The 13497-nt window shown below is 38.7% G+C and overlaps 1 protein-coding gene across 1 annotated transcript; it reads right to left on the reverse strand.

The window, feature by feature from the left end:
* Window positions 1-524: 524 nt before the first annotated feature.
* Window positions 525-8777, reverse strand: LOC145780273 (uncharacterized). The gene is made up of 8 exons (XM_082591977.1): window positions 8530-8777; window positions 6806-6914; window positions 6370-6708; window positions 5442-5528; window positions 5235-5291; window positions 3820-3876; window positions 3325-3478; window positions 525-2817 (listed from the first exon to the last, which is right to left on the reverse strand). The coding sequence occupies exons 1-8, from the start codon at window positions 8775-8777 to the stop codon at window positions 2453-2455; spliced, it is 1416 nt and encodes a 471-aa protein (XP_082448103.1). The 3' UTR covers window positions 525-2452.
* Window positions 8778-13497: the final 4720 nt, after the last annotated feature.

Genomic DNA, 13497 nt, shown 5'->3' on the forward strand with positions numbered 1-13497 from the left:
CTCCAGCCACCCGTACTTGCTGTTGTTTCTCTGGGCAAGAAACTTTACGATAATTGCCTCTACCCAGTGATCGATTTCGAGTAACGGGTACAGTAGTACCAAATTTAAGTCATAAGTAGAGTAGACAACCGGAAACAGTCATTGCCGTCGGCTGCAACGTGGGTCAGGTGTACGTCGGAAGGCGTACACCAATGCATAGCGCTCAAGTCCGCTTTCCCACAATGCAGGGTATAGATATGAAGAAAAAAAAACTAATGTTGATACATATATGGCAACTTTTGTGCTATGGTGCGTTGGTTCCGTGGTAGGTAGGCTAATCAGGCTAGTTTCATTTCTTTTAATTTTTGTTTCTTACCAGTTAATTCTGTGATCTTTGAGCTTGTGCGAACAGAAAAATACCTTTTCATCTTCAATATCTTTGAAAGCTCTGCGATGTTCTTCAACCCGGAAATTAGGCCTATGCTACATTCAGTCTAGCCAACTGTGGCATAATTTGCACAAATGACAATCACTGCAAAGAATTTATTCCACGTAGAACGTAACCACTTTCATATTTTCGGTCACTGAAGTTATGTAGTCTATGTTTCACTTTTTCTCTTGCCTTTAATCACACTTTAGTGTATAACATTGGAAATTTTATTTCGTAAGCTTGGTCTACCACATCATTCGCTCCGAAAATACGCATTATCGTGGTGCGCGAAACGTTAGTGATGCAATAACACAACTCATGTTTCTGCTTTACTTGCGCATTCATCAGAAGAACGTTGTCAGCTACTGTAAGAAAAGATTATAATCCTTATTAACATCCAAACCTTTTGGTAAGTTATTCTGAACACTCATAAAAAGGAAATTTATCTATGAGAAATCAATCATGCAAAATTGTTAGTATTTCAAACCTTTGAATCTGTAAACTTCACCTGTCTTGCTGTCTATAAACCATTGTGCTAGAAGTTCTTCTCACAATGCGGAACTCGAGCGGCACATCTGTGGAATGAAAATTTCGTGCTCAATACGATGCATGTGAAAGAAAACGAAGAAAGTGTTGCTGAATATAGTTTGAGATTCATCAAAGGAGTGTCATGCAAGAATATTGTTTGTCTGTTTTTAGCTTTCACGTGACAATCTTCAAGAAAAATGATGCCAGGCTTTCCATGCAAGTCTCACTGTCGATTGCAATTCTCTAGAACCTTAATGTTTTCTTCAAATTTTGGAAATAAAGTTCCTATCTTGCAACACTAAGATTAATTTAAAGCTTTTCAATTCCAGGGGTGTACGGGACCTGGATCTTACTTTTTTGAATCACTATTTAACCGGTTCCAGTCTTTCAATCTGAAACCCTATTTGACCGGTTCCAGTCTTTCAATCTGAAACCCTATTTGACCGGCTCCGGTCTTAAAAATATATCTTTTGTAAAGCTTATCTTGCCTAAAAAATCACTACCGTACGGACAGTAGGCTACTACCGTCGGAACTTCCAGTCATTTAGTTGGGGGCAACCCTAGATATATTGCACCAACGCGAAAAACACAAACTGGAGGTGAAAAACACCGAACCAAGTGAAAACACAAAGTCAGTAGGCATTGAGAAAAAGGTAAATTGTCGCTCAAGCGTGACAATGTATTGCAATGATGACATCACAATCTATGTTGACAATAGCGGGTCAATAATTTCGTGAACAACTCCAGTAATGTAGGCTAGGCTATATGATGCCAGTCATATAGTGTTTCAGATTAAAAGATTTTCAATTAAAAGTGTTTCAGATTAAATTACAAAATCAAAAATTTGAAATACTAACGATTTTGCATGATTGACTCCTCATAGAGAAAGTTCCAATAAAACTATTCAAAATTTTACATTCCCATACTTTTTTGCTTGCATTGTGCAGCAATAAATGTCCTTTTTATGAGTTTTCAGAATAACTTACCAAAAGGTTTGGATGTTACTCAGGATTATTATCTTTTCTTACTGTAGCTGCAGTTCAGTTCATTTATTTGTCACAAACACAAACATGAAAAGAATACAAAGTATACAATAATCGGTTGTGTGTCATATGACGAGGAGACTGCGAAAAGACCAAACGGTCATCTAGTCAGCAGCCACCGCAAGCTTGGTGATGTAGGCCTAAATAACATATATACAGTAAATACACAAACACACATACAAAAAAAAATCAAGCATTTGGTGATACAGATACACATGTTTTCATTATGCAGCGTTCTTCTGATGAATGCGCAAGTAAAGCAGAAAAATATGATGTACCGATTGTATTTGTTTGTTTGTCAGAACAGACCCCCGACCTTTCTAGCTCGTTTCGCTCGTCGCTCCTTCTTCTTACCTTTCCTAGTAAATGTCCCCACCAATTTTAGAGAGTGATCGGTGTCCATGCCGCCTTGCCTATATTCGATTCCAGGGGGACGATATCGCCCACTTTGAGAACCACTGGTCTAAATTGTCTAACTTTGTACTGAAGCATAGCAAGACCTACAAAACCAAGTTTTTGCTTTTGGAGCTCTTCTCAAGCCCCCACATGAAAGATGCATACAGGACAGACAACTGTCACAGCATATCTGGTCGCCGTTGAGTTCCGTCTTGCAAGCATCACAAAGCCAGGCCATTTTCTGCACATTACGCATTACAGAAGCGACGGCATTCCACCCTTTAGCAGTGAAGTATTTTGAAATGCGTGTTAGGCTTATTGTGCTGTGTCGACAAGCATGAACAACTTCATGGGGTTTGCAAATGTCAGCTTTTGTCAAAAGCTGACCGGAGTGCAGACACGCATGTATTGCCTCCTCGCTGACGAACCACGAAAGCATACCTGAAAGTAACACATAACTTACATTAACAACAACGAAAACTATTAATACTACAAAAAGTGCTCAATGCTAAGCAAAAAGGCAAAGCAAAGCGAATTAAATCAAATATAGTTATTACTATCTGAAGCCTTTACAAATTGTTTCACCTTACGGATCATCAGAAGGTCTTATTCAAATAGAATCTTCTATTTGATTCAACAACAATAGAATCTTCTAATAAGATTCAACAATGATTCTATTTGAATAAGATTTCTACTAATGATTCTATTTGAATAAGACCTTCTGATGATCCCTTAGGTGAAACAATTTGTAAAGGCTTCAGATAGTAATAACTATACTTGATTTAACTTACATTAACAATGCCTTGTAAAACTATGTTATAATACTTTTGTGTCTCTGCTGCGTGTGTAAGTCCGCGATTGAACTTGCAGCAGCGTTATATTTTGGTATAATGTTTGAGGTTACCAAAACGTGGCACTTGAATTGGTGTATAGAAATGGATTACATACATTTATCTTTATCTTGAGGAAACTTTCTATGAAACGGCAAGGGCCTTTGGCCGGCTGTTGTCTTGCGTCTTTTAGGCAAGCCGATTACTGTAACCAAGCGCCCTTTGGGTCGGCCTTTCCGTTTCAACATTGGAGGCAGTTTCACTCCAGAGAACTGTAACACAAAATATATGTTTATGTATGACAAATGATATAACATTTGCGCGGGGGGTTTGCTGTCTAAATTGTACAGTATAGTATACAACAGTAAAGTTCAAAAATCTTTTGAATGATTTAGGTAAAACCAGGAAGTGCGAATAGTAGCTTTTTAAGTTCAAAAATCTTTTGAATGATTTAGGTAAAACCAGGAAGTGCGAATAGTAGCTTATGATATTTTAATATTAAGCTACTGCAGAATGAGAATTGCTGGCTGACTACATCTTGGTAAAATTAGAATCAATCATTCAGTAAGCATGACAATGTACTAGTTTATACCACTTATGGTAGCCTACTTACCGCAGACTCATAATTGCTATCTGACGGAGTTACTTCTGATCCAACATCATCAGAATTCTGTGTAAATATGCAAAATTAGTCCAATTATTGCAGAATAATAATAGTATAGGAATATTATTCAGTAGACGCGATAATGTACTAGTTTATACCCTACTTACCGCAGACTCATAATCTCTAGCTGACAGAGTTACTTCTGATCCAACATCATCAGAATTCTGTGTAAACATGCAAAATTAGTTAATTATTGCAGAATGCTTTTGGTAAAATCTGTTGCCATTCAGTAAGCACGATACTAGTTTATACTACCTACTTAATAGCCTACTAAATCGGGTCTGCTACTATTCGGTGAGTCCGATTCGGTGAGTCCGATTCGGTGAGTCTGATTCGGTGAGTTCCTAACCTCTAACCCCTAACCCTAAAACGGCAATGATAATTAGGCTACGGTACCCGATAATTAAAAAAAAAAATTTGAAAAAATCCCCCGTTAAGGGATCGGACTCACCGAATCAGACTCACCGAATCGGACTCACCGAAACGGGCCATTCCGACTAAATCAGTAGCATTCGGCTGCGTAGCCGTGTGGTGAGAGCCCTGTAACGGCAATCGAAAGGGCACTGGTTCGACACCGCTCAAGAGCATGCGGCTGTGTCTTTGGCAGGACACTTAACGGTATGCCTGAAGGAGTGAAGGTGGACACGAAGATTGGCTTCCTTGCTTTCCCGTCCACTTAATCTAAATCTTCAACCACCAGGTATAAGCCTGGATACGACAAACAAACAGTAGCATTCAGTAAGTACGATAACATACTACTTACTAGAGAATGAGTATACGTCGTAGCAAATTGAGGTGAATGATCAGCACGTTGAGAACTGTCAATGTTTGCTGGCTCGGCCTCAGAAACCTGCAACAAATTAATAATGTTATGGTTTTTATAAATTGTCGCTGTACAAATGCTAAGGTGTTTTATAAGAATTGCTGGCTGACTATATCTTGGTAAAATTAACATCATTCAGTAAGCGCGATAATGTACTAGTTTATACAACTTGTGGTAGCCTACTTACCGCAGACTCATAATTGCTACCTGACGGAGTTACTTCTGATTCAACATCATCAGAATTCTGTGTAAACATGCAAAATTAGTCAATCATTGAAGAATGCTTTTGGTAAAATTAATATTAATCAATAGACACGATGATGTACTAGTTTATAAAACTTATGGTAGCCTACTTACCAGTTACCACAGACTGATAATTGCTGGTTGACGGAGTTACTTCTGATTCAACATCATCAGAATTATGTGTAAATATGCAAAATTAGTCCAATTATTACAGAATAATAATGGTAAAATCAATATTATTCAGTAGACGCGATAATGTACTACTACTAGTTTATACCACTTATGGTAGCCTACTTACCACAGACTGATAATTGCTAGCTGACAGAGTTACTTCTGATCCAACATCATCAGAATTCTGTGTTAACATGCAAAACTAGTCAATTAATGCAGAATGCTTTTGGTAAAATCTGTTGTCATTTAGTAAGCACGATAACATACTAGTTTATACTACTTAATAGCCTACTAAATCAGTAGCATTCAGTAAGTACGATAACATACTACTTACTAGAGAATGAGTATGCGTCGTAACAAATTGAAATGAATGATCAGCATGTTGAGAATTATCAATGTTTACTAGCTTGGCCTCAGAAACCTGCAACAAATTAATAATAATAAGTGTTATGGTTTTTATTTATTGTTGCTGTACAGTGTACATTTTGTACAACAGCTAAGGTGTTTTAGCGACAGGGTTCATTTTTCAATGTATATCAGGTTTACGATGTCATCACATTATTATCCGGTTTTTTCTTACTGCCTTATGCAAGAAACAACACAATCAGTACTGCTTTTTAAGTCTTTGGTATGACCAGACCTGGAATCGATCTCACATCTACCAGAACTGAAAACACTCGGCCTTTGAGCCGGTATGTAACCAATTAAACCATTCATGTATGAAGAAATAAATTACATGCCTCAAAAGGAGTAGGCCTACAAAGCGCTGATGTGAATGGAATGCAGCACGAGTAATGAAATCAGACGTTTGTCGTTTGTACCTGTATACTAAAATACCACGTTAACTAAACGTAGGCGACGCGGCGTGGTGTGAACAATGGTCAAGCAGCACGTCCCCACTTCGCCAAGTATTCAGATCCCCGTCCGAAAACCAGCTGGGACATGGCCTCTCTAGACTTGCCTCATCAAGGTGTAACCGTTTGCTCACTGGTGTTGGACGCTATGGTGCAGACATGTTGCGTTGGGGCTTGGCAGAGAGTGCTGCTTGTGAGTGTGGCAAAATGCAGACGGCGGCCCACATTATCAAGGATTGCCGGCTATATAGATCACCCCATGGTATGGAAGGCCTAATTTCCATCGATGACGACACCAGGCAGTGGCTAACCAACGGATGCCCTGACATATAGCGACAATACGAGAGAAGAAGAACTAAACGTAGGACTAGAACATTAGCTATGATACATCTTTTTTAACATACGTACCATAACTTCTTTGCCTTGAGACCAATAGGATACAAGTTTTTTTATAACCTCCATGCGTTGATTGAAGATGTTCATGGATGCTTCACTGACAAGCTCACTGATTTGCTTCCATTTCTCAAATGCAGTGTTATACTTTTGTGCCTGTGTCTCAACCTGCTTGTTTCTGGTAACATTTGAAGAAAGATTGTGTAAATCCTTCAAGGTCACTCGTTTCCCGTAGGCATGTTTTATATGCTGTTGCAGTAACTTGTTGTTCGGTTTAGTTTTTAAGATTTTTGAAACTTCATTTTTTTCAGATTCCAGAAGTTTGCGACATTTAGGGAGGTACTGGTAACTCTCCTAAAAAATACAACCAACAGAAAGTAAGCCATTTTAAAGTGTTTTGTTACAATTGACCATAAAAGTCACATTATATAAAAACTTGGTAATAGCCTACCTTATTCAATGTATGACTGTGTTCTTCCATGAGCTTATGCACCACCAGCTTCTGTGCATCTTTTGAAGCTCTCACAACAACGCAGGCTTTACAACCTGTTCGGTATGTTCTGTGAACACAAACCATTTATCTAGGTCAGGGGTCACCAACTGGCTGCCGCGGCGGCCACGCTGTTTATGTGCGGCCCGCGAAAGGTATCAGCGTACAAGTATAACCAAAAATATTTTTCTTGAGGAGTTAAAGAGCGAAGGCAAAAATACTTTCCGGGAAGCAAATTTTTGCTTTGCATACGATTCCACAGACCGACCAATCAGATTGTAGTTCTAGTTGGGGGTCGCTTAAAGTTATTTCAATGCGATGTCAAGCCACACTGTCCCAGTGGTTAATTAAAACGTCTGTTTTTGAATTTCGAAATTGTCTATGAGCATAGGGTTGCTTATTTTAAGTTTGCAAATGTCATGTAAACACTAGTGTGCGTTTCACCGTTATTGTGTTTCATGACATCACGAGCAGTGTTCCCTTTATGCAAGTTTTTCTTGGCAAAATAGGTCGGTGTGCCAACTCAATTTATAATAAATTGGAAATATATTACATAAAAATTAAAGACTTTTTCTGGTTGTGTTATGAAAATGTTTAGTTTAGTACTGCAAAATGTTTTAATCAACAATTCTTGCCATGCTGATAAGCACCGCAAGTGACATTTGTCTAATAATAATCAAAGAAAGACGGTTTTATAGACTCTCACAAAAAAGATGAAGAACCGACTCATTGCTTTTTTAGAGGGAAGACTGTTCAGTGTTCATGAGTTACGATAGAAACGTTTTTGCGTTGATTTCCACAAGCGTTTGGTTTCATGGTGCCTGGTTTCTTTTTCCCTGTTATTGGAGCCTATTTTTCGCTGATATGTTTGCAGGTGACTATTGTTGCTTGTATTGCGATGCGTCTAACATTTCTTGGTTTACTGAAGCTATTAATTGCAAGATATCTTTTGTGAAGAGAAGTGACAACACCTCTCTTGCTTGGCGATAAATATTCTGATGAAACCGCTCGCCTCGCTATAAGTGCGCAAAACAAGTGGCCTCGTTGATTAGGCATTGTTAAAAAAGTCAAAAGTGTTCTAAAAGGAGCTTGGCCTGGCACTCTGGCAGTAGCGTTGTTCGATTAATTTTGTTGCTGCGGTATTCTAACATAAATATGAACAACATGTAACGCTGGATACTGGGTACGAAATGCGTTCTTTTCTAGCATAAGAGTCAACCTACCTAACATTTTATTAGTGCGGCCCGCCACAGCTCTCCTTAGTGCCAAAGTGGCCGGCATGCAAAACAGGTTGGTGACCCCTGATCTAGGTTGTTTAACAAAACCGGAAACCTATATTGAGCATAAGCCTATATACAATCTCAGGGTCTGCTACTATTCGGTGAGTCCGATTCGGTGAGTCTGATTCGGTGAGTTCCTAACCTCTAACCCTAACTCCAAACCCCTAACCCTAAAACGGCAATGATAATTAGGCTACGGTACCCAATAATTAAAAAAAAAATTGAAAAAATCCCCCGTTAAGGGATCGGACTCACCGAATCAGACTCACCGAATCGGACTCACCGAATCGGACTCACCGAAACGGGCCATTCCGACAATCTCAAACCAGCAACGATCCGAAATATTAGGGGGAATTGCTGTGAGCAATTGTTTGTGACAAGTGTAAAATAATAGCATGTACTTACTGCTGAAATGGTCTTTTTCCACTACTTTTACTTTTGTAATTCCGACCACCAAAATTACAAGCAAAAGTCAAAGAATGGAACATGATATTTGAATTTTCAGGAATGTTAACACCACGCTTTCGAGCATTTGTTAGCGTTCTTGAATCACGACGCCAATAAGTTGTTTGGCTCCTGTCTTCATATTGTTTAATTGCAGCAAGCAATGCATCAAATGACAAAAACTCTGATCCAACAGCTAATTTACCCATTTTAATGAAATAGTAGAACTTAATAATATGAAGCTGAAATAACATTACTTATCAGCAGGGCTGCGATTTTTTCTTTTTTGTTGAACAACCAAAAATTCTGCGTTTGTTTGTCGAATAGTAATATGAAGTCACAAGAGTTAGATAAAGTGTTTTGCTGCAAATTACCGCACAAGTTGTGTGGATGTACGTCAGAGTCACATACGTTTTTAATCGCACACTGGTTGAATGATTGCAAAGGAGTAATAAGTGCTACGTTGTGTGAATGTGTAGGCTATCTACCGGACGTGTATATTATTTGTTTTGCTCCAGGAAGAGAACTGTTGTAGCCTAAACGCGAAACCAAGGATCACAAAAGAAAAAAAGCCCTTAGGCTATCATCGTCGTTGTAGGTTCCAGCTCATGTCTGAGCATTGGTTTCGTCTTCAAATCGAATTTGGCTTTGGATGGTGATGTCTTTTGTGGCTTTGGAGGCCCAGTCTATGACAAAAAAGACGAGGGCAAAAGTCACATTGTATGGAGGGTGGGGGACGTGGTAGTTTTAGCTTTTCTTTTCTAGTGTTTTGTTTTTCTTGGGCTTTTTGTATCCTGGCTTTTTTTTACGAATTTCCATGCTTTCCCTAGTTCTTTTTCTCCAGAGTTATCTGTCACTAGCAAGTTGTCCAATGAATCCAGATCAATGTTTGCATGGTTAAGGGAGACTTTCAGCTGATCTTTGTATCTCATTTTTGGCTTTTTGGGGTCTTTTCCCTGTCTTTAGTTCAGTTCACCATAAAGCATTATTTGCAAAAACCTTGTTGGGTCCATTCGCACGACATGTCTTGTCCAGCGAAAGCAGTGTTGCAATATGGTGGTTTCTAAACAGGGCAACCTGGCGCGACCAAGGATTGCATCGTTGGTGAGACAATCTTCCCAACGAGTGCCTAGAATTTGCCTCAGTCTCCTCTGCTGGAAATTTTCAAGAAGTTGGATGTCATGGCGGTATAATGTCCAGGTTTCACAAGCATAGAGATTAGAGAAGGGTAGATGGAACGACTGCCCGGAAGACCATAGATATAGCATGGTTGTTGAAAACACGGTGGTTAAGTCATCCATGGGCACAATTTGCTGCTTTTATACGATGTTCAATATCCTCTGCACATATTGGTGCTGTTAAAAGTATGCTACCAAGGTAGAAGTAGTCCACTTCACCTCATTTTGTACCCTGAAAAGATCAAGAAAAAATAGCACAAAGCCGAAGTCGCTGATCGCAACAAAGCCGAAGTCGCTAATTGGAGATTCCGCAAAAAATTGTAAGTTAGGGATAGGGTTAAGCGGAAACGTTAAGCGGTGTAAAACTACGATCTGTATGCTATTTTGGCTTTTTTTAATTTTTTCTCGATTTTTTTTTAGGGTACGACATGAGTGTACAAATTGTTCAGGGTACGAATTAGGTTGCATTCAAGAGGAATCATGGGGCTTTTTTTTGGTGACTTCACATCACCAATCGAAGTTCCTGACAAAGTTTCAGCTTAATACAGACGAAATCGGTTAATCGAATCACCTATTTGCCAGACGTTTTGATACGATTGATTCATTTAACCAATTTACTAAAAAAAAGGTTTATTGTGAATGGGTGTAATTGTTGAGAAGATGTCTGTGCTGTCTAGGCTGCAACGCACAGTACAACTGATACTTCCTACAACTCTGCCGTCCCAAGGTAAAGCGACGTAACTACAGATTTTTGATTTTTCCACTTTTTATTGTTAAACGTTTCGCAAAGACTACATTTTTCTTCCAGCAAAGACTCAACAGCGTAACTGCAGTAGTTTGCGAGATATTTGTTGGTCAAAACGACGTAACTGCATATAAAGATCATCTATGCAAAGCCAAAGCGACGTAACTGTCAGTTACTTCGTTTTACCATAGAATCGGCGTGGTGTGAACAATGGTCAAGCAGCACGTCCCCACGGCGTGGTGTGAACAATGGTCAAGCAGCACGTCCCCACTTCGCCAAGTATTCAGATCCCCGTCCGAAAACCAGCTGGGTCATGGCCTCTCTAGACTTGCCTCATCAAGGCGTAACCGTTTGCTCACTGGTGTTGGACGCTATGGTGCAGACATGTTGCTCTGGGGCTTGGCAGAGAGTGCTGCTGGTGAGTGTGGCGAAATGCAGACGGCAGCCCACATTATCAACGATTGCCGGCTAGATCATCCCATGGTATGGAAGGCCTAATTTCCATCGATGACGACACCAGACAGTGGCTAACCAACGAATGCCCTGACATATAGCGACAATACGAGAGAAGAAGACCATAGAATCCAGAGCAAATAATCTCAGTTACGTCAATTTACAATAGAATCTAAAGTTAATCCCAAATTCTCAATGGAATGCCAGTCTCTGCCAAACAACGCCAGCTTCGTGTTGCAAAGATAATTACGTAGCAAAATAATAACCTAATTTTGTAGATAAAATTCTTATTAGCTTCTGAAGTGAAAACATTAGTACAGAAGCTGCAGAGTCAACACGCAACAAAATATTAACCTCATTTTGTAGATAAACTTCTTATTTGCTTCTGAAGTGAAAACATTTGATCTACAAATTGAGGTCAATATTTTGTTGCGTGTTGACTGCAGCTTTTGTACCCAAACACTCTTCATAAAGTGTCTTGTAGCATCCTTTTAGTGAACAGAATCAGCAGTTAGCTTTAACGCAGCTACAAGTTGAACGTGAATAATGGCAAAAAATAGACTTGCATGAAGTAGTGAAAACGCTTATGAATGATACTGAGAACGATAACGCTGATGACAGAGACTACATGGTGACATACTAAGCAAGCTATGCCCGCTTATGCCGGAAAATCGACCACAATTTTGGGAACAGATACCCACAAACGACAACTCACTTGACTTAATTGATGTTGACTAAAGATGCTGCATTGTACTTGAACCATATTACATATTTTGTGTGTGAATTCAATGCATTGCGTCAGATACGCCGGTTTGCCTTTGCAGCACTGTCAGAAACACAATCAGGTTTACAAAGGTAAAGCGACGTAACTACACTAATTATCTTAATTAACGAAAATTAGGACAGCAAGCAATGCTTTTGTTCCCATTGAAACAAAAAGTAGACAAGGTCTTTTAGTTAGAGGCATCAAATGTTGAATTGCGATTAAGATGTCGTTATGGTTTACGATTAACTTTAAAGCGCTTTTTCTCGGTTTTAACTTTTCTGTAGTTACGTCGCTTTACCTTTGGACGGCAGAACTGTTTACAATTCTGGTTAAACTTTGAAGAGATTACTAGTTCTGTGTTACATAGCACTACCCAGTATGTTCCAGCCAGCAAAACTGGTGCTTTTTACATTGATTTATTGTCTGCAAAGTGCAAGACCAGCTTTGCTGTCCGTGAGAGCATGTTGTACATTGTACAATCAAAGCATTTTTCTGCAAACTGCGGCAATCGGACTTCTTACAATCTCGCCGATCTCTGTGACGTCACAACGCGAACTTTGACAGTCGAAGTTTTTGATTGAAGCGTGCTATTTTTAGCTCGTACCAGCTGTGTAGTTTTGAGTATGGAACATGGCCTATGAAAATAGTGGTATAGTAGCCTAGAAAAACACGTCTCACACTCATTGTTTGTTTTGAAATCGCAAAAATTATTTTTCATGTCTTTTGCGCTGTCTGGTAAAATAATTAATTTGCAATGTTCTTCAACTGAACGAAACTGCACAAATGAAATTACGCACTGCGTTTCACAACAGTAAGCTACTTATTTTAAACTTAGTTTAAGCATTTAAACTTTTCTCTTGGGATGTGTGATTAAGCTGCGCCCTTTTGGGGCAAATTTTTAATTTCAATTGGGGGGATATCTAAATATCTGTGTATGCCTGAAAAATGAAGGCATGCAAAAAAAAATTTTTTTTTGTCAATGTTTAGACCCTGCTGTCGGCCCCGGAACATTTGCAGGTTACCGGAATTTTGAAATCTTCATAAAATCTTAATCTTTTGTGCTAGGTAGGGCATGTTGGTATTCATTTCTATTGTTTTTGGATAATTAATCCATTTATTAAGTTTACAGACAAATTTAGACATGTTTTAAAATTTTAATTTTTGCAACAATGACATATTTTCTTGCATTTTATGTAAATTTTTGTGGTTTCTGAAGGTTATGATAGTAGCAAGTTGGATTTACTGGTTCCGGTACATTCTGAAGCAATATAAATAGACTCATTAGTTAAACATTTTAACAGAAACAATGGCTAAGGAAGTCCAGGTGAAAAAATAGTATTATTATTCTTATTTATGTAACAATTTACATCACAGGCATGTAAGTAATCTAAGTACCGTATGCTGTTTCTCACCCATTAACTTGATTCCAATTATACCTTTCAGGAAACTACGAAATATACCTACCTGACTCATTCTTTTGAATGTATTGTAATAGCTGAGTGTAAAAATGTCATAACGATCTTCAATAAAAGATAGTCCTTTAGAAATAGAAAAGTATGAGTCACTGAAAACATCTGAACTTCCGCTTCGTTTGAATGTACTCAGACATTTTCTCTATCTCCGCACATTTCAATTTATGAATTCCACAACATCTAGTCAACTGCACAATCAACTCTACGAAGACATCATCAATATATATTCATCTGCATCTATAGCAGCCACAAATTGCAAGAAGACCATCATAGACCAAGTAAAAGAGCTTGAAACCAAAAGAAAGACTGTGAACA

This window comes from Aplidium turbinatum, chromosome 11 (genome assembly GCF_918807975.1).
Source record: "Aplidium turbinatum chromosome 11, kaAplTurb1.1, whole genome shotgun sequence".
Lineage (NCBI taxonomy): Eukaryota > Metazoa > Chordata > Ascidiacea > Aplousobranchia > Polyclinidae > Aplidium > Aplidium turbinatum.

What these genes read in the sequence shown, in the direction of transcription:
- LOC145780273 (XM_082591977.1), bottom strand. Translation starts at nt 8,777, where the DNA reads ATGGGTAAATTAGCTGTTGGATCAGAGTTTTTGTCATTTGATGCATTG. An exon ending in ATAGCAATTATGAGTCTGCG is followed by an intron (nt 3,479 to 3,819) that starts GTAAGTAGGCTA and finishes TTTGTGTTACAG; the next exon opens with TTCTCTGGAGTGAAACTGCC. An exon ending in TCCTCAAGATAAAGATAAAT is followed by an intron (nt 2,818 to 3,324) that starts GTATGTAATCCA and finishes TGTTACTTTCAG; the next exon opens with GTATGCTTTCGTGGTTCGTC.